Source organism: Oreochromis aureus, linkage group 8 (assembly GCF_013358895.1).
Source record: "Oreochromis aureus strain Israel breed Guangdong linkage group 8, ZZ_aureus, whole genome shotgun sequence".
Taxonomy (NCBI): Eukaryota; Metazoa; Chordata; class Actinopteri; order Cichliformes; family Cichlidae; genus Oreochromis; species Oreochromis aureus.
The window spans coordinates 3,634,225-3,658,153 of record NC_052949.1 but is presented as its reverse complement, the minus strand read 5'-3'; the positions used below and the strand labels follow the sequence as shown (position 1 = coordinate 3,658,153).

At 43.5% G+C, this 23,929-nt stretch overlaps 1 protein-coding gene across 3 annotated transcripts; it reads left to right on the top strand.

Annotated features, from left to right (window-relative positions):
• The first annotated feature begins 161 nt into the window (after nucleotides 1-161).
• cep131 (centrosomal protein 131) lies at nucleotides 162-20,794 on the top strand. Of its 3 annotated transcripts, none has more exons than XM_031743818.2 (30): nucleotides 162-315; nucleotides 2,278-2,474; nucleotides 2,561-2,655; nucleotides 5,764-5,875; nucleotides 6,400-6,527; nucleotides 6,873-6,977; nucleotides 7,120-7,299; nucleotides 7,435-7,552; nucleotides 7,676-7,792; nucleotides 8,338-8,533; nucleotides 9,074-9,168; nucleotides 9,251-9,370; nucleotides 9,507-9,702; nucleotides 9,797-9,891; nucleotides 9,996-10,175; nucleotides 10,273-10,464; nucleotides 10,843-10,980; nucleotides 11,058-11,183; nucleotides 11,489-11,605; nucleotides 11,789-11,818; nucleotides 12,219-12,321; nucleotides 13,955-14,156; nucleotides 15,276-15,383; nucleotides 15,549-15,666; nucleotides 15,772-15,846; nucleotides 16,334-16,476; nucleotides 16,876-17,053; nucleotides 17,223-17,419; nucleotides 20,505-20,565; nucleotides 20,667-20,794. In XM_031743818.2, the coding sequence occupies exons 2-30, from the start codon at nucleotides 2,289-2,291 to the stop codon at nucleotides 20,736-20,738; spliced, it is 3,783 nt and encodes a 1,260-aa protein (XP_031599678.1). In that variant the 5' UTR covers nucleotides 162-315; nucleotides 2,278-2,288; the 3' UTR covers nucleotides 20,739-20,794. The 3 variants fall into 3 exon arrangements, with proteins under 3 accessions (XP_031599678.1, XP_031599679.1, XP_039472305.1); XM_039616371.1 differs by lacking the exon at nucleotides 162-315 and adding an exon at nucleotides 1,136-1,283; XM_031743819.2 differs by lacking the exon at nucleotides 11,789-11,818.
• Nucleotides 20,795-23,929: the final 3,135 nt, after the last annotated feature.

Below are 23,929 nucleotides of genomic sequence, written 5' to 3'. Positions count from 1 at the left end.
TCCTTTTTTGCAATGTCAACCAAACCGTGGTTTGAGACGCGCCCCCTCCAAGCCCCCTCAAATATGCGCAGCATACAGACGCCTCTGAACTACCAATCAGGTGCAAGAATGAGGAAGCTTTATTTTGGTTTCTGCCAATCAGAGACGTCGAGGGGAGGCGATTGTCAGTGTTGCCACAGCGATGATGTTAAAGCGTTATATTTGCGCTGTGAGTCAACGGACTACTTTCACTGGTTATCAGAGGGTTGTGTTGGGGATTAACTATCCGTGAGGCGTCCTCAGGCTCTCCAGCTATGGTGCCATCCAGCTTTTAAAGTAAGTACTTGACGCTGATGTTATTGCTTTTACGACGGGCGTTTTTTGCAGGTTGACGGGACAACATTGAAGGAGTGAACAGTTAGCTCTCACCAGACTTCAGTTAAATAACAAGCGAATTTATTTCTCACCAGCTGAGCTACATCAGAGCTGCATTACAGATTTGATTTGCAAATCAGAAGCAGTGAATTGATAGATTATTGTGTTTTAATGCTTTTAAAGGGTACAACAGACAAACTGCGATTTTCACAGGTTTAGCCAACAGGGAGACCAAGCTTACGCAGCTGTAATAACTGCGTTAGCTTAGTGTAACTAATGTTAGCGTGCTGGGGGTTTGTTTTGCTTCAGTTTCTCGTTTGTAACGCCTAATACAGACTCCTGTGGCTGAGAATGGACGTTTTGCTAATGTAGTTAACAGAGATACACCTGCCGGAGTGTCGGGAGCGAGCATGTTGTAGGAGAGCTGCTCGGAAAGGTAAACTTTCACGGTAGCTTCATGCCTCAAATATGCTTTATTTACGGTTTAAGCTCCCAGATTTCGTGATAAAGATGCAGCGAGATCTGTCAGGTTTATGGGCCACATATGACCCTCTTTGGTGCTAAGTGGGCCGAACCAGTCGAAATAAATAAAAGGTCCAAAAATAATTCACGGTACCGATAATATCGCGTTATTTATAGCACGACGTTTTAATTGGAGGCATTTAAAACTAACGTGACAGGTGTTATTCTTCATTTGTTGGGGGGCATTGCAGCTGACGTCAGGTGAAGAGTCTCAGGTGACCACCTGTGGCAGGAAGCACAGGTTGATTGGAGGTGTAATTAAAGATTTGGAAGCATCACAGAAGATTTGCAGATTCCAAAGTTTGGGAATATTTTCCATAAAAATTAAGATAACTGAGCGACTTTGTTCTAGCAGGTGTTTAGGTATTTTGACCTTCCTTTAGTCCAGTGGTTCTCAAACAGTGCAGGTGGGGAGCAGATATCCAACATAAAATGACTTAAGTAAAGTCATTTTATGTTGGATTCTTTTTTTTTTTTTTTTAACTGCTGATTTATTCATCCACGAAGCAGGTAGATACGGTTACTGAAAGAGAAGAACGTTGTGATAAACTCCACCCCACTCATTTCTTTATATGTTGCTTCCAATGACTCCGAATTTCTTGCCATTTTTAAAGTAGTCTTGAACAGTAGTTCTCCAGGCTTTCTGAAGGTCTTTCAAACGTTTTCTTTGGGAGTGCATTTCAGCCAGTGGACTGTCAAAATTGATGGAATTATCCAGTAGCTTCTGGAAAAAGCCTGATTGGCAGTGGCTTCATTTTGCAGTAAAAGCATATGGAAAGAAAAACACACAACAGCAGTATCATGGATCAGTCTCCACAGAGCCTGGACATCAGCATTTCTGAAGCAGTGTCAGATCATTTTGACAGAGAAAGAAAAAGCAGTGAACATCCACAGAAGAGCTTTGAATGTCCTTTAAGAAACCTGGAGAACTACTGAAGATACTTGGAAGAGAGTTCAGGCTGTGCTGAACAATAAAGGCAGTCTTACCAAATATTAACTGTGCAAACTGTTTTTTGCCTTTTATCCTTGAGTTAAATGCACCTCTAAATCATTCCGCTTTTTTTACTGTAATGATGTAAACTCAACTAATTAATGGCTCTCTGGGAAAAACTTTGCCCACCCTTGATTAAGAGCTTGATATATCTAAGTGCTTGTTCAATATTATTGAACAATATTAGTCTATTTTTCTGCATTTAATCTGCTCAAATCTATGCAGCCGTTCGTCAGGATCATTTGTTAGTTTGCACATCTCTGCGTGGTGTTGTTGTTGGTTACCACGGGAAACAAAGCGGCCAGAGGAAAAAATGGCTGGTACTTCCTCTATTGTTGTGGTTTCACACATTGAATCCTCAGGGAAATGGCATGTGTCGATTCAACCGTGTCGATTCAACTCTGTTCCAGGTTTTTAAAGGATGCATACAACACGCAGCCCTTCGTCCATCCCGTCAGGTGTCTCAGGAGACGCCCTGGATCTCAGCTTGTCAGGCTCCCAGCTGTCTATGTCCAAAAGGCCCAGCAGTGCGTCGCCGGGGAAATACTTCTCTCGCTCTGTGTCTGTCTCTGTGGCGGGTGACAGCAGAGGCAAACGCAACACTTTAGTGAGTCACAGATAATTAAATCAGAATGTAGGAATGCTTGTTTCTGAATTCTTCACATAATGTCTGGAATGCTCTTTATTCTGCAGAGCGACACCAGCTTTGGCAGCTCGCGATCCATCAAGAACTTGAGGCGGTCCAACAGCACCACGCAGGTCAACCAGCAGGCCAACATCAGTTTAAGGTACAAACATAGAATCTCATAAACATCTGGGCCCTGTACAATGAAGCAAGTTCAACATTTTCAAGATGTCTTTTACTTATCCGGCTGCACTTCTGCTGACATCAGCAATCAGGCTAAGCAGTCACATGAATATGATTATTAATGTCATAAATCAACGCAGCTTTTATCAATCTATCTGTGAGCGTGTTCACATCAAAGGGACGATGTTGGCAGCATCTTACTGGCGGCAGAGCGACTGATTTTAACAAAGGAAGATGAACTATTGGAAAAATATGTGGAGGTTAAAAACACAATACACACTGACAGTAACACAGCTGCTGCGGGCAAAGCAGCAGAATGCGAGTGTGTGCAAGAGGGAAAGTATAGTAAGTGCTGCTTGAATGTGTGTGGGCTTTACACAAAGAGCTGCTATCCTAATAAAATTCAGTCTATTTAAAGCCGGGAAGAAAAGCTGAATTTGTAAATTAACACGCTTATCGGTATCACAGCTCCGTCATTAAGATCAAAACAGTTGTTTACTCTCTTAAATTAATGTTTAGATGTGCGTGACACAGTTTTAGTTTGTATTCTTTCATCTGCAGTGACAGGGATGTTGAACAGTCTGCAGTCTGAAGAATAAATACAAAAATCTCTCAAATAGAGACGTAGCCTACATACAGATTTGATAAATGATTGACAAATACTTTAGTTACCTTTACTTATCTGGTTTTCTATATTGAAGCACTGAGAAAATAAAATTGTTTATAGCAGTAGAAAAAAAGCAAAGCTTCACCAAAGAATGCAGAGAAAGAAAACAACGTCTGATGCTGTTTTCTGGAGAACTGATTATGATTTGATGCTTGATGATTTGCGTTAAACCTTGAGTTACCTGGATAAGCTCCTGCTCCTTATTACAAACCTCTGTCGGTAATAGCACACTGTGACTGTTCGACATTTGCAGCCCTGAATTTCTTTTTCCTTATCTCTGACATTGACAATCTGCAGTTTATACAGAACACTTTGTACTGAGACACATACTCTGCTAATCAGCCTGGGAAAACCTGCTTTTAGGCTCTGTTAGATCATCAAGCATCATTCCACTAACGCACAAGATCTGAAATATGAAGGTTGTGTTTGTAGTCAAAAAGAATGCGTACATCTTAGATAATGTGCAGGCTTGAAGCTGTGTGTGTGTCTCTTTCGCCTTTGCTCTTTAAACCAAAGTGCCTCTCTTCAACGAGCAACAGCTGGCAGCCCTGAAGCTCCAGCAGCTCGGACAATGGGAATTTTGGCGCGCCGGCTCTTGCATGATAAAGAGCGGAGGGGTGCCGGGTGGCTGTTGCTGGGGGTTGCAGGGTGCAGAGACTCGCTTTGTCCCTCATTAGAGGGGGAGGGCTGGGACCTCTGGGGTCAGGTTACCCCCTTCCACCAGGACACAGTGAAAGGAGAAGAAGTGTGTGTGCATGCTGTGGTTGCATTGTGTGGCAGCTGCCGCCCTTCCCTTCCTGCCTCTGAGGATGCAAAGCTGAGGGGCTTTAAATGTAAAGACATACTAAGCACTCCCCTCACCCTCCAAAAGTCTCCACAGTCCTTTTCAGGCTGTCATTGGGTCACTCACCAGCCCTCTCCCTCTCTCCTGCTTCCTCCTCCTAAAGCAAAAAGTAAAGGAATGCGCAGCCTGAATAGTGTTGTCAGATTTCTTTTCATTGGGCCAGCTGGCTTCAGCCCCCTCCCTCACAGACACACACGCTCATTTATGCAGTTACACAGACGGAAACACCAGCAGAGGCCGGGCCAGACAGGAGGTCACCCTACATCTGTGCCTCACGACGGACAGCTTGGTGCGTAAAGCTATTTGAAGGCTGCACGATGAGCTGTGGGATCAACATATGCATGCGTTTACATGGGATCCATAACCCGGTCCATACTCCCCCCAGCAGACGGTCAGCTGCTGCATATTGAATTCCAGCGCTTGGGGCTACAAGAGTAAGGATGAGACGCGTTTCTGCAGCTGTCATTACAACATTTATCACAGAAGCTCCCACTAAAAGCCACAGCTCAAGTTTCTGCTTTGTGTCACTGCTAAGCCCCCGTGCTGCACCCAGATAGTGCTTTCAACCACATTTAATGATGTTTTCAAGAATTTTTTGGCTTACGGGTAACATTTGAGTCTTTTTGAAATAGCAAAAAAAGCTAAATCAAGTAAAGCTGCAGGTAGTAGAACCAGAACCGCAGTTCAGTTCACAATTCTTGATCACTCTTTAAACATTACAGCTCTCAACCGACTAGCATTCTTAACCAGGTATTAATAGCCTCACATCATTATTCTGGGAAGATGTGTCTACGAGTCTACATTCATGTCAGATTTAACTGATTTTGCTCTAATTTGCACATTATGGCACTCCCGTAGCTACATTAATTTTTTTTTCTGCTGCACAAAACATGGACCGCCACAGTGAGGTAGTTTGAGAGTCCTGGCCTTACAGCGAGAAATAAATATGTACATAAAACTTTTGAATTAGCTTGCACATGATGGTTAAGTATCCATACGGTGAGTAGACCTCTGTACATCTGCTTCTGTTTATGTCTGTGAAGGTTCTCAGTCATCCAGGTCATCGTAGTCTAAGGAGCTTGGGAAGAAAAGCGTCTGGACTTCTTTAAGTTTCCTTGAAAAGAAGCTTCTCAAAGGAGAGGTGAAACGTCTTCAAGGAAACTTAAAGAAGTCCAGACGCTGAGCTGATATTGGCAGCACCTTCTCCACCACATGACCAGCATCAAGCTTGTGAATGTCCCTCAGAGTAACACCTGTTTAGAGCTGCTGACTGTCAGGTGTTTTGGAGCTGTACTTAGCCTGCTTTAAAATGTGAAGTAGACAGATGCACATTGTCAAACTTTGACATAATAATGTGAAAAATGTGGGTACTAACACTCGATTAGGACTCATTATGTTTTTTATTTTGTCAAAACAGAAAAAAAAGAAAATCGTGGTAACAGTAGCAGTAATGCGAAGTAATGTGAGCGCTACTTCATAACACTCTGTTCTCAGTGGTATCCTTCCATGCAGATGTTCTTTCTGATATCATCTGTCTGCGTTTATGGTCTAACTCCTGTCTGGTTTGTTTTCCTCAGTGAGGACCAGAGGGAGGACTACTTGGCCCTGTTTGACAGCGGCTCCGATGGACGCAAGAAGTTGGCGAGCCTGAGCAAGACCTCGCCAGACAGAACCACATGGAACATCCTGGTATTTACCTACGATCTCACTCCCACTCTGTCATCATATTTACACCTTTCATAGAGGAATTATTTACTGCAGCTCGCTGCGGGTTTCTCTTCAGCAAAAGTTTTTATTTTGTCAAGTTTGTCAAATGTTCCAACTGATGTATTCATAAAAACTACAACGTACAGTAACTCCACAACGACCCGACAGGGATTCTTCTCTGAAGCATTCAAACATTTCTCGTCTGGAAATGTTTGAATGCTGAAGACGTGCTGCACACAAAGAGTGCTGATAAAAAGCTGATGAATGAGACGAAGCACTGCGACACACTAAAAAGACAAGAACAAAGTCTGGAGACACTTGAATCTGGAAAAATGGTTGAAACAGTATGGCTTTACAAGCAGATACATTTCAGTTATTTAGCAGCTGAAGTAACCAGTAACAATGTTTAACGAAGTCTTTGTGTCTTTCCAGTAATACACACTTTCTAGATTGTCGTGTTTTGCAGTATTTCAGGGTGTAACGACTGTTTGTTTTCCACCGTTAAGGACGACCAGCCGAGAGCTTTCCCCCTGCACTCCAGCTCCCGCAGCACCGGCAGCATGGACTCTCCCACCAGCCTGAAGAAACGAGAGCCTGGCATCGCTCTGGCTGCCAGCTTCACTGCGAACAACAGGTGGGCCTCGTCTCCCACACACACACACACACACACACACACACACACACACACACACACACAATAGTCCAGGTGTCTCCTTGCATTGCTGAATTCTCAATGTTTAGCCGCTTCTTGTATTTCATACCTGTTGATCACAGCAGCTGATATTTTCCTCAGAAAATTCCACCCACACAGAATATTTCTTCCATGAAATATGGCAGGAAAAAAATACTGCGTGGGCTGAGATTGTAATGGGATAAGAATACGTCTTAGTTATTTTAATGCCTGCGGGAGGATGAAGTGAGGAAAGATGAACTGATGAGAGTCTGATTGTCCTGTTTTGGTTTTGTTATTTTTGCGCAGGAGCAACAAGGGAGCTGTGGGTAACTCCGTCACCACCATCTTACACAACAACTACTCGGAGAAGCCGCTCACACCTAAGAGCTCCAACCAGAAGCCTTCCTTCAAGTATGTCCCGAAATCAAAGAGCTGCTCCCTCACACAGCTTCAGTGACAAGTCGTCGATTGTCTTCACATTTACAGTCCGTTATGCATCTCGATTAAATTGCAGGGCAGTTTTTACATTTTTTATTTTCCCTTTTTCTTTCAGTAACATCCTGAAGGCCACGGCGAACGACGAGGTGTCGCTGGAGAGCGGCTCCCTCACTAAGTCCCAGAAAAACTTCTCCACCACCTCCCCCGCCTCCAACAACAAATCCCCAGTGTCAGCTCAGCGCGGCAGCCCTGTCCTGCTGCGGAGGAGGGAGGTGACAGAGGAGGAGGCTGAAAGGTCAGACCCACAGGACAGTGTTTCCACTGTGTGCGTGTTAGCTGCTCTGTTGTTTTTAGTCTGGGTGACCTGAAAGTAATGGTAAAACTGAAGTTTGTCCAAAAAACCACAAGCACTTCTCTTGTGTATCTGCAGGTTTATCCAGCAGGTGAATCATGCGGCGGTCACTATTCAGCGCTGGTACAGACGCCATGCCAAGAGGCAACACGCTAACCAGGCGGTGCTCAAACGCGTCCTTGCCAGTAAAAGAAAGGTATCTATGTGCCCCTGCAGGCTGTCTCAAAGCTCCCCTTTTATTCGGCGTAATATTAACTGGGTTTGTCTTTCTCCTTGTTTTGCGGCTGCGCTGAAACAATCTGGGTCTCTCCCGTCGAAGGAGTGGGAGGAGAGAACAGAGGAGGAGAGGCGCCTGGAGCAGCAGCAGAAGAAGGACGAAGACAGGAAACGGATTCGTGAGGAGAAAGCTCGTCTTGCCCGCCTCGCTGCCATCCAGGTGCTCACCTCTGATTACACAGCAGTTTTTATTGCTGTGGTTCCATAAAGTTATTAAGCTGAAGCAGAACAGCCTCAGATAGCTTTAATCTTGGATGTTATAGTTTATAATGCAATTGTGAAACATGTTTTATTGGATCTTCGTAGTAAAGATTTTCATTTGAAAACTACAATAGCAACCACAGACTGTATATCAAAGATGGATGTTGCCACTGTGAGGTCACCCCTTGGTTTAGGACTCAACTTAGTGCTTTTCCTGTAAAGTTGGACATTTTAAAATTGGAGTCTGTGGACTGAGTTGTTTTTATAGCCAGCCTCAATTATTGGAACTGCAGTTTTTGGCACTAACTTCATTTTTTCCGGCCTGCTGTTTGCTGTTGGGTGTTATGCAACTGTGTAAAACTAAGAGGACCATGTCTATATATGAAAGGAGGCTTTGTGGATCCAAGTCTACTTTGTAAAGACATTGATTGTCACTTTGTGTCTGAGTGCTGCACAGTTTTATCATCAGCATTACGTTAATCTCCCCCTGCTGGTCTGTTACAGGAGCTGCAGCAGAAAAGAGCTCACAAGGCTGCAGCAGACACACAGCACGCAGCAGAGGCGGAGCCTGAAAACCTGAGGCAGACCGCTGTGGTAGGCCGAAAGAAACCGCCCAAGATTTCCCCGACCAACAAAAGTCCAGCCTCGCCAAGCAACAACAGCCCGATGTCGCCCACAGATGTTAAGACGAAGAACACAGGTCCACATTATTTCACTTTACAGTGGAATGTTTCTTTATAGTGCTTTTCTACTAACGTGTCTCATTCATACACACGTTCATAAAAGCCCTTTTTCCTACATCTGAGTGCTTTCTATCAAACATTCACACTCTGATGAGCACGGTTCAGTATCTTGCCTAAAGATTGTCACGCAGACTCGAGCAGCAGGGGTTGAACCGCCATCTTTCCAATTAGTAGATGGCCTCCTCCACCTGCTGAATCCCCCATAATTACTGTTAATGTGTTTGCAGCTCATTTTAGGACACAATGTCTCATTGTGTAGATTTCCTTTTTATTTTTCATTAACAAATATTATAGGAAGTAATTTATATTCAGTAGAAAATCCCATGTAGTCTATAAAAACATACAGCGTAGAAGAGCCCTGGTTGTCGTTATTCACTATACTATAATACAAATATTACAGCTACCTACAGTCTTGTCTGATTGCCAGGAGAGTGTTATGAATAAGCATGAATAATGTAGCAGTAATATGTTTACTAATTTATTGTTTGTTTCCACAGACTCTAATCTGAATGTTGTGGCTGACTTGGGTGATCTGACCTTCAGAGCCATTTCCCCAGCTTTGTCCAATCACAGAGGCTCTCAGTGCTCCCAGGTACCTGCTTAGCTCTCCAGGTTATCGATTCTTTATGTCTTCTTTGTATTGATATGTTAAATAAATATTTTTGGTTTTGCAGGAGGACAGAGCAGAGGAAGACAATTCCCAGGAGCAGCATCAGACGAGTGAGAGGAAGCCGATCCGTAAGGAGAAAGCTCGCCTGATCCGCCCCACTGCTACCAAAACAAACACGCCTGATGTACGTGCTTTGTGGTAATCCCTACTTGAGCGTTTAAGTGATGTTTTAAATGAAAATACTATTTGTATAGTCGTGATATAAAAGTCTCCCTCTCTTTAAAAGTTCTCCTTCGTCTCCCTCTGTTGGTGTGACGCAGGGACTGCAGCACATAAAAGTGCAGCAGGGCGCAGAGACGCAGCACGCTCTGGAGGTGGAGTTGGAAAACTCGAGGCAGGCTGGTGTGGGAGGACGTAAAAAACCGCCCAAGATTTCCCTGACCAACAAAAGTCCAGCCTCACCGAGCAACAACAACTACCCGATGTCACCCACAGATGTTAAAACGAAGAACACAGGTCTGTGTGTCTCGGTCCAAAAACACGTTATTAAAGACTAAAACAAAATCGAACTACGTTGCAGTTAACATAAATAGTGTCTTTGTTTCCACAGACTCTAATTTAAATGTTGTGGCTGACTTGGGCGAGCTCAGCTTCAGAGCCGTTTCCCCAGCTCTGTCCAATCGCAGAGGTTCTCAGTGTTCCCAGGTAAAAATGAAAATTTCCAATATTTCTTGTTTTACCATGCATTTCCTGTTGCTAATTCTTGCATCTGATCATTTTTAAACACATTCGCTCTCTTTGTGCTCCAGGAGATCCTGCAGAGGTCGGTGAGCGTGGAGGACCAGAGGCAGGGAGCCTCGTCCAGCAGGGCTCAGTCTAAAACCACCCTCAACGAGCTGCTGGACACCCTGAAGCTGTTAGAGGAGGAGCCAGAGAGGCTGTCAGAGCCGAAGTGCTACCGCAAAGAGAAATACGCCTGGATCGATGAGGTCAGTGCTCATTTACTCGTTATGTAGCACTAATCTTTATGGCTCTTCTTGTAAGAAATTTTGTGAACTAACAATGACACTGTGGCTGTAATTAAAGGACGGGGACTCCAACTCTTTGACCACTGATAACCTGGAGCGTCACGGCCAGCTGAGCCACCACCCTGCGCTGCCAGATGGGGGCGCCCTGCTCTCTGAGGCCAAGCTGCAGAGTATCATGAGCTTCCTGGATGAGATGGAGAAGTCAGAGCAGGAGAGGCCTCGCTCTGTCACCTCAGGATCACACCGAGAGGTCAGAGTTTATTGGCTAAAGCGCCACAATATACTTCATTTAGCAAACTGACACAGATTTGAACTTTTCTGACCAGTTTGGGTTCTTAAAAGGTTTGATTTAGAATATTTAACAGAAGTCATGAACAAAACATGTATTATGTTTAAGTAAAGGAAACGCAGTTAGGTATACTGGTTAAAAAATAACCATAAATCTCTGTGGGCTGAGAATAAACATTTCACTGCACTGTGACTGTGTGCGGGTTTTTTCCCCATAATTGCTGAGGATCATCTAGTTAAGCCAGCCCTTTAAATTTGTGGACAGATGTTCTGTGAGTCTGTCCCCTTGTTGTGTTATCTAAAACTGAAAGGTGACATATTGGCTTTGCTGTGCTTTCAGGCTGTTTTGTCTGAGGAGGAGCTGGCCGGTGTCGAGCAGGCGTCGGCCACTGCTGCCGAACTCACCGGCTCCATGATGAGGATCAAACTGGAGCTGGAGGAAAAGAAACGCACCGTCAACATGCTGCAGACCGCTCTGGTAGGAGAGATTAACACTTGTCGCTGTTTTTACCTGCTTTAGATGGTCGTGCTTACAGCTCGTGTCATGTCTGTCAGGCCCAGCAGAGGGAGCTGACAATAAGACACGTGAAGGAGACGGAGAGGGAGCTGAGCAGGAACTTCCAGCTCCAGAAGGAACAATATGAATCCACCATCCAGAGACACCTCACCTTCATCGATCAGGTATGCACTCGTTTCATCTTTGTTATTAATGTATGTGGTTGGTCTTCATATTTGCAGCTATAAAATAAATTGTTTCCATATCTGTGCCATTTTATTGGCTTCTACTCGAATATTTTCAAACCTTGTTTGTATAATCAGGCCAATAAAGGTCGATGATGGCCCAGACAATGATGAAGCAATACAGCACACATGCAAAGAGTTGGTAAACAAGATGGGCTTGTCTCGACAGTCTTCGATGTTTTCCTGGTGAGTGTTTCAGTGGTTTTTCAAACATCACATCTGAAAAATGTTTGATGTTTCTTCAGCTCATCAATGATAAAAAGGCTCTGAGCGAGCGCTGTGAAGGAGTGGTGGGAGAACTGAAGCAGGTGGACCAGAAGTACACCAAGAAGATTGCACAGATGCAGGAGCAGCATGAAATGGTAAGAGAAGTCCCGAGCGCTTCTGCCGATATCTCCTGCCTCTGCTTTGCCTCCTACGTGACTACGTCGTGCTTTCTTGCAGTGCTGCTTTTGTTTAATTTTCTCTTTTCTCTCTATTTCCCCTCCTTCTTCTTCACTGTCTTTCTTTCTTGTCTGTACACATGTTTTGTTTCCCGCTTTTAGGTGTGGCAAATTCTCGGTCCCTTGTGCGAGGTAACTTTTTTCCCCTCTTCTAACGTAGTCATCTTTGGAACAGTCATTTCCTTCATTCTTCCATCATTTGTCATTTCATTTTTCCACACACTGTTTCTCTTGGCCAGTCTGTTTGCATGTGAGTCTCTTTCATTTATCTCTACATTCAGATGAAAAAGCTTACACTTCTTTATGTTATTTAAGTTTTTCTTTGCCAAAGATTTTAACCCTACTTTTCCCTCTTATTACCTACCTTTCACCATCACTGTCCCAGTGTCAAAGTCACCTAAAAGCACCCTACTTTGTTTAGGAGGACAGATACTGTGCTGCTTGTGTGTTAAAGAGCTTCATCATTTTGGTGGCGCTTAACTTTGAGACCATAATTTTCCCCTCTCCCCTTCCCAACTCCCTCGCTCAACAGGAGATCAAGAAGTTAAAAGACCTGATGAGTGCCACGGAGAAGATCCGACGGGAGAAATGGATCGATGAGAAAACCAAGAAGATTAAAGAGATCACAGTCAAAGGTAGCGCAGACAGAGCCTGGAAATCTGAGATTACAGCGACTTTACCAAAACGCTGCTTAAACACACGAGGAAACAGGAAGAATGCCACCCTGCTCCAGGAAAACTTTTCCTCTTTATCAACAAGACTTTTGTTCACTTTATAAGGCTGCTAGGATAAGTCATATTTCAAGAAAATAAATATTTCTGATTCCACGCTCTCAGATTCGAGAGACACATCGCCTTTTACTCATTCAGATTTCATATGAGATCTGAAACACGGTTTTCTGACAAAGGTGTCAGACGGTGTCATGAAATATATTTTCATTTAGTCAGTTTTATTTATACAGCACCAAATCACAACAACAGTCGCCTCAAAGCTCTTAATATTTAAGGTAAAGACCCAACAATAATACAGAGAAACCACAACCATCAGATGACCCTTACATGACCAAGCACTTGGTAGGAAGGAACAGGAAGGAAAAACTCCCTTTTCAACTGACTGGTTGAGGCTGACGGGAGGGAGACAAGAAGCACTGTTTAGGTTTAGTCTTAACAGACCTTCAGCTTTTTTTCCTTGCTGATTAAAACTCAGACTTTCACGACCCTGATCTCCTGCTTAGCACCTGTTATATCACACAAGTGCACAATATGACAGCAAAAACATAAGAAAACAGTGTAATGAAAGCAGCACTTTGATAAATAATCTCAATGCAAATGAATGCAATCAGTCTGTTATGCTGTTTAACAAGATACCAACAGAGGGCGCTCCACTTATATAAGCGCATCCACTCCTTTCTTTTGAGCTTGAAGGCCACAGCAGTCTCAAAACTGGTAGAAAACATTTGAGTTAATTCATGTTCTGGTTTTTATTTGAATTTGGGAATTTAAATATTCTCTTCATTTATAAAGAGGAGTGTGTAATAAACTGGTAAATATTAGCTTTTAATGCCTTGCATCTATATTTGTAATATAACACAGTCTTTTTCATTGGTGAGCTCTGCAGTAGTTCATGTCGGAGAGTTAGCTTTATGGAGGCTAATTAAAAAGGTAATACTGCTTTTAAGTAGATCGTTTAATGTCAAGGAACCTCAGAGTGCACGAAACTGGACTTAACGTTGACAAAAAAAACATTTTCTAATAAAGATGTCTTGCTCTTTGCCAGTAGTTTCACACAGCCTGTGGTAAAATGATCTGCTGTCTGCTGGGTCCAAGGTGTGGCCTTTCATTTACTTTGGCATAGTCATAGCTGTATTATGTGCTTGACAGTTACTTATGTGGACAAATGCTGGTAAATAAACTAAGTAGTGCAAATACAGCAGTTATTCTGTGTGTAGCTTAGATTATGGGAAAATTAAAAACAGTTTCCAAAAGCTGACCGTGCTGTTCCACTGCTCTGTCTGCTGTGCGCCGCTTCCATGAAATGTCACAGGCTGTTGTCAGCCAGAGCTGATGAGGTGTTTGTGGCAGGCCTGAGGACATAGAACTGTATTTCAGAGGCATTTCTCTCCTGTGTTTGCTTCTACTTTTAATAACACGTTCAGGATTTTGATTAAAGAAGTGAATATTAAAAGTTTGTCCTGTGAGCTTTAAACATCGTGCAGACCCTGTCCATCTAGAGAATGAACGATTTGTCTTCCTCCTCTCCTCCTCTCAGGCCTCGAGCCCGAGATCCAGAAGCTGATCTCTAAACACAAACAGGAGCTGAAGAAGCTGCGGACGCTCCACGAGGCGGAGCTGTTGCAGGCGGACGACCGGGCCGCCCAGCGCTACGTCCGGCAGTGCGAGGAGCTCCGTCAGCAGCTGGAGAAGGAGAAGGAGGAGCAGTGCCAGAGAGAGCGGGAGCTAGCCAAACAGAGGTGGGCGTGTCACAGTATTCTCTGTCTACCTGCCATAAGCTCTCTGTGCTCAAAGAAATGCACCAATAGAAACAGCTAACATCAGCATTAAACTGTCTTGGAATCAGTTTTCAAGACTGTGTGAATTTCCAACACACAATGTTTTATACACTTTTAGATCAGGCACTCTGGGTTTTTCCCGCTCACAGTAAACCTTTCGGGGGGTGACACTCAGAGTTGGGTGTAACCTGTTACTTTGTATCACATTCATGCCTTGGATTAGAGGAGATCTGAGGCAGAAAAAAACATCCAACATGCCCTTTTCTTCTTGTGCTTGTGCTACAATCAGCTGACTAACATGTGTTCTATATTTTGATAAATTTGACCGCAATTTTTAAAAAAAGGTGAAACCTTCTTTAGCTACAGTCCTCGTGATTTCCTTTTGGTGAAAGGCCAAAACCTCTTTCATGGGCACCAGTGTTTTTATATGCAGGAAAGCCCTGCTAATGCAACAGCATCATTAAGGCATTAATACTTCCACTAATCCTTTCCTGTTTTCATAGTTTTAAATAGATTAATGAGATACATTAGCTAACCTAATGGTTGTAGCTCACACCAATCAAAACATCTCAATGCTGCAAGAAAGCCCTCAGTGCTTTGGTCATGCAGGGAGTCAGGGCTTGGAATTCACTGGTGGAAATCCTGAAGATAATGGAAAATGCAAACTTGGAACAATGAGGTTTCACTTGGTACAAAAATGAGACTTTTGTTTCCATTTTACATTAATTAAATATTAAAATAAACTCAGACATCCAGATCAGTGTGCTTACATAAAGAAGAGTGAATTTTATTTACTTACGCAGTTTTAGTTTTAAATTTAAAGTCAAGTCCAGTAGATGCGAAGATGACATTTCATCATAAAAGTTTACTCTGCATGTTGCTCATGAATATTTTTAGGAGTGTTCACATGGTTCAGATGAGAGACAAAAATAAAGATTGTGGCTTTTCATGTTACTCACATCATGGCACACACCAGTCCGCGTTAGCAGCTGTTTCTTAATTAGACGCCTGTTTGTTTTAATCGTTTTCTGCTTTTGTGCAGATTTAGTCATCGTCTGTGTTTGTGTGTCTGTCTCTCAGATATGAGAAGCAGCTTCAGGAGGAGGAGGTGTCTCTGCAGCAGCAGCGCAGGCGTCTCTACAAGGAGGTCGCTGATGAGAAAGAGAGGCTGGCCCAGCTGGCTGCAAGGTAAGGTCAAAGGTCACGTTTATCTGCACGAGCTATTTTAATGGATCTTTACAGGATCCTTTCCCATATAACACATCCTTAATGAGTCAACAGTTTTTTGGCATATGGGATGAGTGTTGATGTTTCTGTCCTTCTTCAAAGCTCTGGTTTGTGTTTGTGTCACAGGCAGCGCGCCGAGCTGGAGGATCTGCGGCGGCAGTTGGAGGAGAACAGCTCTCTGGCTGGACGAGCCCTCAAAGAAGAGCTGGACAAGACCAGAGAGGAGCAGGAGAGGAGACATCAGGTGAGGACTGTGAGCACTGCAGAGCCGCGTCAAGAAGCTGAAATAAGACTGCGTTCTATCAGTATCACGAGCGTCCGTCACACTGAGTGTTGTTTGTGCGTTTAGGTGGAAATGAAGGCGTTACAGGAGCGTCTGGACATCGAAAAGCAGACGTGGGAAGAAAACTACAAGAAGAAAGAGGTTTGTGCAGCATTGTCCTGTATCTGCTCTCACTCGCTCCTTCTTTTCTTCATATTGCTGAATACTCTGTCAGTGGGAAGTGTTTTACTAACTGACATGTAGATATCTAGGTTACCTTCTCTTGCTTGTTTGCCTGGGATTATCCCTCCCCTTTCCTTTTTCCAGTTTGTGTATCAGTTTCAGATAGCAGTGTTGACATGTGTGACTCATGTGAACAGGAGAAAAGCAGAGCTTGTTTTTTTCCCTTTTTATGTCACAACACATGCATGTGGCAGGTTTCCAGCTGACCTCTACTTTACAGCTTTCTGCTCAAATCAAACTGTGGATTTGTAGCAAAACATGAAACTGTTACTCAGAGAAAGCGGAAACACTGACAGTGGAAAAAGAATTAAAAAGGGCGCGATGACAGATGAGGCTGAACTGACAGTGTTAGATTTCAGTTCCATGTGTGTAGACTAACAGCATGCGTGTTTCTGTGTGTCCACAGGAAGCGTGGCTGCTGACCCGTGAGCGCGAGCTAAAAGAAGAACTGCGAAGAGAACGTGACAAAGAGATAGAGCTCGCCATCTGGACGCTGGAGGAGGAGACCAGCAAGGACAAAGAGGAGTGTGAGAGGGCAGCGGAAAACAGGTGTGTGTGTGTGTGTGTGTGTGCCAAATTTAGACAGTGGGGCATTATTAGACGTTAAATACGATACAAAAAAATATAGCAGCCAATCGTGTTGTTGCCCAGTAAAGATTCACCACAGTTTCTGCTGTTTGGTGGCAGATTTATCTCTGTGCTTTGTATCATAGATGTAAGATGTAAAGATGAAGGGTCATCGTTTAGTGAAAAATCAGTGATAAACTTTCAAATATCCCCTTTTACCTAAATTTGGGTCCTAGGCCCATTTAGTAGCTGTGATTCCTTCTGTGTCAACATCATGTTCTAATGTGGATGTGCTTTAATAGTACAGCATTGAGCATTTTTTTAGTTTGTTAATAACAACTATATTAAACATCACATTTGTGTTTTGCATTCCTTTTACAGGCTAAAGCGCGTGAGGGAAAAGTACGAGGCCGAGCTGAGGGAGCTGGAGCGCTCTGAGAGGACGGCGGTGGAGAAGCAGCAGGAACTGAGGAAGCAGCAAATGGAGACGGAGGGAGAGCTGATCAGACTGCAGGCCGCGCTTAGACAGAAAGAACAGGAGACTGAAGAGATCACGCAGGTAAGGAGCATCATTCAGAGGGAGAAACTAAAACTGCAGCTTACAAGTGATTTAAGATTATTTGCCATAAAACATACAAAACAACATACATTTACTAGAAAGTGGAAAGTAGACATGGAAATAGAAAATATGAAAGATCCAGTAGAATTCCTCCAACTTCCCTCATCAGGCCAGGGACAAGTTGGCGGAAGAGCGCCGCAGCCTGGCGGAGGTAATAAGGCAGGAGTTTGCCGACCGCTTGGTGATGACGGAGGAGGAGAACCGCAGGTTGAAGGTGGAGGTGTCAGAAGTCCGAGCGAGGATGCGGCTGGAGGTGGAGAGGGTCACACGGGAGAAAGAGGAAGAACTGGCAGAAGTCCACCAACGGTAAGCTGGAAGGGACAAAATGATTTGAATAAAATGGTGAATTTTTAAAACGAGGTGTATTATTTTTCAGTTTTAAACCCCTAAAAACACAATTAAGCTTCAAATATCAGGTCTAATTCTTTACTAACACAACCTTTAACTAGTATGGACCATTGTTGAAACTGGGAACTAATAAGAAACGTGGAGGCTCTAAATGTTACATCCTTTGGATTTACTGGGAAAATCCAACCTAATTCCTGAGGGCACCTAATAAAAATCTCAGACAAGTTTGAATCTCATTGAGCTCAAAGTCAAGGTTAAGGTCAGAGGTCAGGTTTCCTGAAAATCTTGTGAATGTGATAAATGGAGAACGAGGCAACAAAGGGTTTGATACCATAGTTTTATCTACTAGGACAGCGGTCCCCAACCCCCGGTACCGGTCCGTGAGTCGTTTGGTACCAGGCCGTGAGAGTTGAGGCTCGGGTGGAAATTTATGGTTTTCAGGGTTTTTATTGTTAACTCGGTTTCCCTGGGTCTTTCCTGTGTTGTAGTTGTGTGTCTTATTTTGAAAGAAATATTTACATGTTACCATAGTGACCAGAGAGCATTAAAGGGCAGTGAGGAGGATGTTACTCTCAGTGTTGTTGGCGCATTTCAGGAGGACGCTGCTAATAAAGTTACACAATTACACAGTGAATTTGGGTTTATTATTATATTTACAAAATTCCACAGTTTTTGTCTTGGTCGTATCATTTTATTTTGTTGTATTTATCTGCGACACCTTAAATGCCGGTCTGTGAAAATATTGTCTGACATTAAACCGGTCTGTGGCGCAAAAAAGGTTGGGGACCGCTGGACGAGGAGGCTGAGAGGTACCACGGGTACCACCAGTAATTTTTAAATTATCTGTTCAGACATTAACATTAAAAAAATTCACGTTTTATGTGTGTAACCATTTTGAAGCCAAAGCTGTGAGTGAGTCACCATCTCCAGCTGTCTGTCTGTGGATTTAGGTCAGCAGCAGTGTCCAAACATTCAGTAGGTCTTGTCAGAGGCCTGCTGGCTCCTTACAGATTCACCCTGTTGAAGGTGCAAAGAGGAATGTTGGCACGTAGCTTGAAAGTGAAGCTCAGACTTAATAAAAGGTGGAAACTTAAGCAGCTCCACTGAATGTCTGCCAGTTTGTAAGAGAAGCGAAACACGAGAAGGACGAAGGGTTGGAGCGATTCTGAAGGTGACCTGATTAACGTGAACGCGACATTCAGTGTAGCTCTGAAACGTTTCTGCCTCCTGAACAGAAAGGCCGGCTCAGTGACACTGAATGTGATTAATAAACATTCAGGTACTGTGGCAATTTTCCCGATGTTCGACCTGGCTGCAGCCCTGGTGACATCCAACACTGGTGCAGGATGGCTTCAGTCAGAAACTGGAGCTGACTAGCTTACAAAGGCAGCACACACACGATTGCCTAAATTATCAGCATCCTATTTAACATAACAAATACAAGGTTCCTTTTCAGTTTATTCTTAATGTCAGGAAATGTCATAAGGAAGGCAAACATGCTAAAGTGCAGCACCTCAGTTCATTCTCCATCTGAACCAACCTGATTTAGCTCCTCCACCAAGCAGACTGTCTTCTCATTTCCTGTGCCTCACAAGATTTAAACAGAGTGTGGGTGGGGTTAAACAGAATAGGAAACGCTGTGTAAAGCCTGTGGTTATGTGAACATACACTGGCCTCATTATTTGAAGCTTAGGTTGTGTTTAATATGAACAAACTTCACTGTGGCAACATATATCAGACACACAGATTAGAGCCACTTAAATACATTCCCAAAGTGCCTGGCAGTGTAGCTTTAGGAAAATATCCCTGATGTCTGACTGTGAGGTTCTGATACAAAAGCCAGGATCACTCTTTGATGCTTTAATGATTTTTTGGGTTTGAGGAACATATTACAAGCTCTTTGCTTTCTTTTCCTTACTGAGATTTAAATACACAGACCAGATCATGACACATGTAAACCAGGGGTGTCAAACATAAGGCCCAGGGGCCAGAATCAGCCCAGCAAAGACTGGATGGCTTTGGAAAATGTGAAGTACACCAAAGTAAATAAATATGAGATAAACAATTAAATTGGAGAAAAGCTCCTGCTTTTCACGGTTGGCCATAGAAGCTTCTGCTCGTTACAATGTATCCACAGGAAAAAACAAGATCACTGAATTAATGGAAACTTTCTGTTTTATAAGTACAGCACAGTCTGGCCACTGAGCCACCAGAGCTGCTTCTGTAAATTTACTCATGTATTCTTAGAGTTTAAGAGTCGTTCAGATTTCTTTCATTTACTACAGCAATGTTTCTTGTTATGTAGAAAAACTGCTGTTGAAATTACACATTTTTTCTTATGTTTAGATATTTCAGCTAAATGCGTAGTTGTAGTTTGTGTGTGTGTGTGTGTGTGTGTGTGTGTGTGTGTGTGTGTGTGTGTGTGTTCTGGTTCTTCCTATCTTGGCGGGGACCAAAATCTGAAATTTGCTATACTGGTGGGGACCAACAGCCCTCCCCACGGAGTTGAAGCATTTTTCACATTAAAAATGTGGTTTTAGTGTCACGGTTACAATTGGGTTATGGTTAGCATAACCATAACCATTATGTCAATGAGATGTCACCACAAGGATATAAATATAAACACTAACTCTATCAGCAGAATGTGAAGAAACAGCTGCTGTGACTTTGTACCCACAATTTTGTGTTTGTGTTGAAGAGATATCAACAGGAGCTGAACTATCGTTGGGGCTGTACATTTGTGTAATCCCACTTCATACCACAAGATGGTGCAGCGAGACGGTTTAACCTTTATTTAAACAGGCAGATCATTAAAAACACATCTGTATTTACAGCCCGTGGAGAAGGAAAGCCTCTTCAAATGGGGGCTAAAAAGAAATCTGAAAACCTTTAAACACCCCCGCCACTGTGGGGGATATTTACAAAAAGCATTTTTTACCAATTTAACATGTTTCAGCTCCCATGGTTGGGAAGTGAAATGAGCAAATCCAAACCTATGACCCAGAAATGTTTTATTAACGTCCTCTCGTCTGTGCGTTACCAGAGTGAAGTCGGCCATCTTGAAGAAGGAGGAAACCGTCAACAATCTTCGGAAGCAGCACGAGGTAGGACGTGCGGTCTGCCTGTCGGGGCGTGAATGATATGAAAGCACAGTGAGCAGGAATGACTGATGGACGTGTCTAAACAATGCTCTCTCCTCTGATAGGCCGCCCTGAAGAGGGCGGATCACTTGGAGGCCCTGTGGGAACAGCAGAGGAAGCAGCTGCTGGAGAAGTGACTGACAGGATGTCCACCAAGTTTCATCTCTCTGTGGACCTTTTCATTAGCACCCCCCGACACGCCGGGGTCCAACCATTGTGATGCTGCTTTTTTTTTGTTTGTTTGTTTTTCCTGCAGCGAGGCGGGACCTGTGGACCCTTTGAAAGTTGAACAACTTTCTGAATTTTGCCCTACCTCACTTTAAAAATACAAAAATTGGTAAAAGCACTGCGTACACCCCCCTCGCCCCGTTCCCCCGACACTCACGAAGGAGCATGTTGTGTTTGAACGTCCTCATTTAAATGTCACAGACCAGGTGGACTTCCTGTCCTTTTTTTTTGGGGGGGTGAATGAACCTCCTCTTTCCTCTTCCTGTCTGGGGAGCAGAAATGTTCCCCACAGATGTGCTTCATCGAACAGTTCCAGATGTTTCTCAAACCAGCCTGGGCCTGCACTGGTGTGAAGTGGGACACAGTGGGGGTTGTTCTTCTTTCTTCTGGAGGGCCGCTCACAACCAAGGTCTGAGATCAGCCATCAGCATGAGAGCTGACACAGAGCTTCTGCCCTTTTTTTTTTCTGTTGAGTCATGCATTTTTGTCCCAGCGTCCCCTCAAGGCCAGCGCTAATTACAGGATCCATACCTCCCCCCCACTTCTCACTGCAGCCCAGCTCTGAGCAGTTTGTTTTTAATGTGTCTTCAACCAAACTTTAGACCTAACGAAGCGGTTTGAGGAAATTTACCAACACAGATTTCAGACGTTAGATAGAGAGCGTGTAGGATGTTGTTAGAAAGAGCGATGAGACGTGTAGGCAACTTAAAGGAAACTGAGCGGAGGAGAGCTTGTGGTCAGATGATTGCAGAGTGGCTTTTGAATGTAGGGAAGAGAAAAAAGAGAGAAGAGGGACTGAGGTAGATCTTGGGTGAAGCAAAGGAGGAATGCGCATAGAAAATGTTTATAGGATTAGGAAAGCAGAGCTGGGACCGAGCAGGGTGGTTAGGTGGATTTAAGGGGGCACAAATCATGTGACCAGAGGTATGTTTAGAGCCGAGCTTCAGAGGCTGCGTTGTGACAAACCATGACTCAAACATGCGTAATATCGGAGTCTGTCTCTCTTCTGTTTTATTTTTACCTAATTTCTCGACCCTAAAGATACGTCGAAGATCCTCTCGCGGCTACAGAAAGTCCTTGGGGGGGCTCGTAGATTGAGTAGGGGAGGGGTGAGGCGGCCGTGTGTTGTAGAGAGAAACTCTAAACATGGAAGTAAGGCCTGTTATTTAGGTACAGGATGATGTGACTGCAAAAGCCCCCGCAGTCTCAAAATTAGACCCCAGATAAGAAAATATTTATTCTTTCTTCTTTATTTATTTAAGGACTCGTACACGACCTTCGTGGTGTAATATGTCCACAGAAAGGTCAAGGTTGTGAAGGAAGCTTTTCTCAAACCTTCTCAAGGCAAAACTGTATTTTATTCCTCCTGTGAGGAACATTTACACGGTTACTAAGTGTGACGGTGAGACCTTAACAGGTCCATTTTTAGTCGATCTAAATACAGTATGTCAGGTTTTTTCTGACCTCCAAGTCGTCCAAGCCACAATGTGTGAAACGTAATCCGCTGGGACCCTGCTGGTTTAAAGTCGGTTTAGTTTGGCCACATGGTTAACCATTAAACCTGAATCAATGTTAACCCTCCCTGCTGAGCACAGATAATAAAAAAAACAAAAATCCCACATGCGTGGCTGATGTGTCACACGCTCCCCGAGTTTCACTGTGAGTCAGTGTGGAGGCCTCGAAGCTGATGCCGCCACTGCGGCCGTCGGCAGAGCAGGCGGAGGGCAGCTGGGCTCGGACCCGACAGGGGCGGCGATGTGAGTTGGCATTCCTCACGCATGCCCGTCCTACAAGTGCCAATGAGCCTCTCTTTTGTGTGTTTGCATGTGTGTCTGTGTGTGTGTTTGCGTGCTTCCTCTCCTCCCCATTGTGACCTGAATTGACCCACACACACACACACACACACACATTCACTGCAGCATATACGAAGCATTCCAGCTCTCTCCTGTTCAGCATTTCAACATCCATAGCTCTTGAATGCACTAGTTTATTTTATTTTAGTCTGTTTTTTATGATTATTCATTGTGATTCTTTGAAAAACTGTGAAGAGAATAAAAAGCAAAGAATGTTTGAAAACACGCCGCCTTCCTCGTTTCTTCTTGCTGTAGGAAAACAGACAATTGTTTACTTGTTTCTGTCCTCCGCCCTCCCATCATCCCTCGCTGTCCCTCACAGACCATAACTCATGAGTAGGAGACGAAGAAGCCTTCAGTCTCAGACACTGTGGAGTCCACATAATGAGGTTAAATTGCTGTCGGTTTGGAGCCTGAAATGATTTATTGACGCTTTCTAAATGTTTAATTACAGAATTTAATTCTTGAAATATCTGTAGACCAGTATTCCAGCTGTTACCACTCCTCCCATCCCCTCTCAGTAAAAACCATCTGGGAGATTTTTCAGTCGTTACAGCTGGAACAACGCGTGCACTGCTCCAACCAGCTCAACTCGAACTGTGAGAAGCATGTTGACTGTTGTTTCTCACTTAGCTTGGCTTAATTTTAGTTACATAAAAATAAAAATGTAACTAATATTACATTTTGACTAAAATAAAAATAGTTGTTGTAGTTTAAATTGAGGAGTTTACTGAAACTGGGAGTCAAGTGTTTGTATTGTAATACTTGCTCTATACTTCTTATATTCTAACCCTGACACCAATAATAATAATAATAATCTAACGCCAGAGCTGTAATTTTAAATAGAAAGGAGAAAAAAATCAAGTGTGAGGAAAAAATTTTAAGCAGAAACTAAAGAGGAACAAAAAGTTACTCTGGAAGTCTTCTGAAACACAAAGCATTATGAAACTCATTCGTGAAAACTTTAAAACCTTATTGTTACAGTTTTCTTTCAGTGCCACGTCTCTTGCACTTATAATGTTTCTGCTTTAAAAACACTGTCAAACAGACTGAGGCTCAAAGAGTTCGGTTAGGATTATTATCATTATCTGCCCAGAAATGTCTGCAGCTGTGATATCGAATAAAACAAGGACGTACGTGCAAGTGACTGAACCGATACGCCCAGCTCTCATCCTCCCACACTCTGAGGCAACACTGGAGAAGGTCTTTCAGACGCGCATTTGATAAAGTTTTGTTCTTCCCCTGGT

Coding starts and splice junctions, on each gene's coding strand:
- cep131 (XM_031743818.2), top strand. CDS start 2,289: ATGCATACAACACGCAGCCCTTCGTCCATCCCGTCAGGTGTCTCAGGA. Junction 15,667..15,771: donor AGCAGGAGAGGAGACATCAG/GTGAGGACTGTG, acceptor TTGTGCGTTTAG/GTGGAAATGAAGGCGTTACA. Junction 20,566..20,666: donor ATCTTCGGAAGCAGCACGAG/GTAGGACGTGCG, acceptor CTCCTCTGATAG/GCCGCCCTGAAGAGGGCGGA.